The following is a 4123-nucleotide window of genomic DNA, read 5'->3' on the forward strand; positions in this document are numbered from 1 at the left end:
AATTTATTGAAAAATATCAAATTTCTTTTTAACTATCCGTCAAAAGTCAAAAGAGTGAAAAATACAGTCAAACGGTAAACTCGAACATATGATACAGAGATTTAAATCTTGATCAATTTTGTGACAAAAATGAAATGAAGTAATTTTGTTAAAGAATAAACACATTGGAATCCAAATTATAGAAAGGGCATTTCGGGAATTTCGGGATTTCTTGTATCGTGTGTGATCACTATGTACATGGGGTGTAGTGAATACCACCCAAATATTTATTCAAAATGGAATCAAAATCTCAACATGGATACATTATGAATGGGCTCTCATGAAAAAAAAAGTCTTTTTACACGATTTATTCACCCCATGAATATCTATTTAAGCCCCCACGGTTTCAACATTTTGTTTGTGCACTAAAACCATACATTCCAAATACTAATCAACTACTCTACCATGTCCATGGATACACATATTCATAACCATGTAGCACTATTCTCTTTTATCATAATCTTTCACCTTGTTTCTTCTACATTGAGTGATCAAAACTCCAACAATAATTATATCATTCACATGAACTTATCAGCCATGCCAAAACCCTTCTCCAACCAACAAAGTTGGTACTTAGCCACACTTTCCTCACTACTTGACGTTACTTCTAATCAAGTAACAACAAACAATGATAATAATCTGAACTATATTTCTTCTTCAAAAAAACTCACATATACCTACACTAATGTCATGAATGGTTTCAGTGCAATTTTGTCTCCTTTAGAGCTTGAAGCTCTAAAAACCATACCCGGGTATATCTCATCCACAAGAGACTACCCTGTTAAACCAGACACAACACACTCACCTCAGTTCATTGGCCTTAATCCGATTTCCGGAACATGGCCTACAACTCGATATGGAAAAAATGTTATCATTGGCTTGATAGACAGTGGAATTTGGCCAGAAAGTGAGAGCTTGAAAGACGACGACATGCCTAATATCCCTTCACGATGGAAAGGACAATGTGAAAACGGTACTCAATTTGATTCGTCGTTGTGCAACAAAAAACTCATAGGAGCACGATTCTTTAACAAAGGATTGTTAGCGAATAATCCTAACATCACAATAAGTATGAACTCGACACGTGACATAGACGGTCATGGTACTCACACATCAACCACTGCTGCTGGAAGCAAAGTCGATGGCGCATCCTTCTTTGGCTATGCCTCTGGATCAGCCATAGGTATAACGGTTAACAAATACAAGAGACTCTATTTATATGTATAAGTAAGTCCATATATGAAAATGAAAAAGATAACATAAACAAAACTATGAACTAACTTTATCTCTTATAATAGGCGTAGCGCCACATGCTCATGTGTCCATGTACAAGGTTTTGTGGGAAGAAGGAGCATATACATCTGATACAATAGCCGCAATTGATAGTGCAATAACAGATGGGGTAGATGTTCTTTCATTATCATTGGGTTTCGATGACGCACCTTTGTATGAAGATCCTGTTGCTATAGCAACATTTGCAGCCATGGAGAAAAACATTTTTGTATCTACATCCGCAGGGAACCGAGGGCCAGTGCTCGAAACTCTACACAATGGAATACCATGGGTAATAACTAGATCAATAATGAATACATAAATTTCTATTTACAGATATAGGTTCATATGAATATGAGCAAAATAACATAACTAGCTTTATATCTAACAGGTAATAACAGTGGCTGCTGGCACATTAGACCGCGAATTTCATGGCGATTTAACCCTCGGAAATGGAGACGTAGTCACCGGCTTATCTCTCTATCCCGGAAAATTTTCATCAGAAAAAGTTCCAATGGTTTTCATGAACTCATGTGATAACTTGAAGGAACTCATCAAAGTGAAAAACAAGATCGTGGTCTGTGAAGACAAAAATCGAACACTTGGTGTGCAAACTGATAACTTGGACAGAGCAAAAGTTGTTGGTGGTGTTTTCATATCAAATAGTAATGAAGACATAATATATTTCATCCAAACCAAGTTTCCATCGATTTTCTTGAATCCAATCAACGGAGAACTCGTCAAGGATTACATAAAATGCAACCCTAATAATCCAAAAACAAGCATGAAATTTAACACCACAATTTTAGGTACAAAACCAGCCCCAAGTGTGGATAGTTATAGCTCAAGAGGACCATCACATAGTTGTCCATTTGTATCAAAACCCGACATCACAGCGCCAGGTACGCTAATCTTAGCGTCATGGCCACAAAATGTTCCCGCAACAAAACTACAATCACAAAGTAATCTCTTCAACAACTTCAACCTCTTAAGCGGAACATCGATGTCATGTCCACACATTGCAGGTGTAGCCGCACTTCTAAAAGAAGCACACCCTAATTGGAGCCCTGCAGCCATTAGATCAGCTATCATGACAACATCAAACATGTTAGACAACACAAAAGAACTCATCAAAGATATCGGTAACGATTACAAACCGGCTTCGCCTCTAGCATTAGGATCCGGACATGTTAACCCTAATAGAGCACTTGATCCTGGACTTGTTTATGACACCGGAAAACAAGATTATGTAAATCTTCTATGTGCGTTAAACTTCACACACAAAAATATCATGGCTATCACAAGATCATCTTCTAACAATTGCTCTAACTCTTCTTTAGACCTTAACTACCCTTCTTTTATAGCCTTTTTCAATAATGCTAGTGTTGTTAAGTCAAATGTAGTTGTTACACAAGAGTTTCAAAGGACAGTGACCAATGTTGGGGAGGAACCAACTATATATGTAGCTAACATTACACCTATTGAAGGTTTTCATGTTAGTGTTGTTCCAAACAAGTTGATGTTTAAGGAGAAAAATGAAAAGGCTACATACAAGTTGAGGATAGAAGGTTTGAGAATGGAGGAAAATAACAAAGTAGTTTTTGGGTATCTTACTTGGGCAGATACAAAGCACATTGTTAGAAGTCCAATTGTGGTGACTAGCATTAACTCAGAACTAACACCTCCATAGATAGAACTTGCAATGTTTCTTTGAATCTTGATGATTGCTTTGTGATGAAGATATCATCATGCTTTTATGAATAGTTGGTTTCAATTTTGTGATTTCTCATTAATAAGTTAAGATAGTCATTGCCATATCATTTGGTGATTCAATTTGTTATGTTTGGATGTAATAATTTTGTTCACGATGTCTTTCACTTTTAATGTCTAGAACTAGACTTTGACGTGGTTGAATGGTCCTGTTTCATCTCAACCACTCATTTTAGTCTAATATAAAAACTTATCATTATTAATCAATGCATAAATAACTAAGATTGGAGCGGCATAGAAAAATGAGAGAGGGAGTAGGAGAAGATCTGCTTCCAAATAAATGGATTTGAATCCTCTATGGTAGGAGTAAAACTTATTCATTTATTGTTGTTTCTTTGATTTTGCGTTTGGAGAAAATGTGAAATAAAAATGGAGTAACATAAAATGGGGAAAAGAAAACAAAAATGGGAAATTACCTTCGGTCGATCGAAGCTTGGTTTGAGCAAAAAGTCAAGATGTCACGTCATTGTCATGAAGAACTAGCACCTTAAATATGTTTTATGCATTATATGTCTTTTCATATGCATTATCACAATGGATTTATGCATTATCACAATGGATTTTGGAAACTAGAGTACTTGAGTGTTTTTCTGAGAAAATTTGACTCGTTGATAACGTTGATCTTCTTTCTTTTAGTAAGACGTTGCATGATCTTTGTAGAATCAACTATTAAGTTTCTTGGTGCATTATCTTTGTTCTTTTCATCATATGTATTCCTACACCATACCAGTTTATTTATTGATGAAATTGGTTCCCACCATGTGTCAAAAATCGAAAGAGGATATTTCTGTCTCTTGGGTAGACCCTTCAATTTTGACAATTGTTCCTATCTTTGCTTGCAAAGGTAGTTTCTAAAGGGCTTTCATTGACGCGTGTCCTTTTTATGACTAAAGCGTATTGGCCCCTAATGAAGATAAAAATATTTGCAGGGATTGTGATATCCTTTTTTATGAGTGCACCTTTTCGATTTAGAGTCTTTAATTGCCCTTCAATAGTTTCAAAATAGAAGTTCTGAACCATCTGATGATTGCCCCCACGTAAC

At 35.9% G+C, this 4123-nt stretch overlaps 1 protein-coding gene across 1 annotated transcript; it reads left to right on the top strand.

Annotated features, from left to right (window-relative positions):
* Positions 1 to 364: 364 nt before the first annotated feature.
* On the top strand, positions 365 to 3131 carry LOC127132069 (subtilisin-like protease SBT3). Its single transcript, XM_051060938.1, has 3 exons — positions 365 to 1222; positions 1338 to 1603; positions 1703 to 3131. The coding sequence occupies exons 1-3, from the start codon at positions 445 to 447 to the stop codon at positions 2999 to 3001; spliced, it is 2343 nt and encodes a 780-aa protein (XP_050916895.1). The 5' UTR covers positions 365 to 444; the 3' UTR covers positions 3002 to 3131.
* The last annotated feature ends 992 nt before the right edge of the window (positions 3132 to 4123 follow it).

The sequence above is a fragment of the Lathyrus oleraceus genome, chromosome 3, assembly GCF_024323335.1.
Source record: "Lathyrus oleraceus cultivar Zhongwan6 chromosome 3, CAAS_Psat_ZW6_1.0, whole genome shotgun sequence".
Lineage (NCBI taxonomy): Eukaryota > Viridiplantae > Streptophyta > Magnoliopsida > Fabales > Fabaceae > Lathyrus > Lathyrus oleraceus.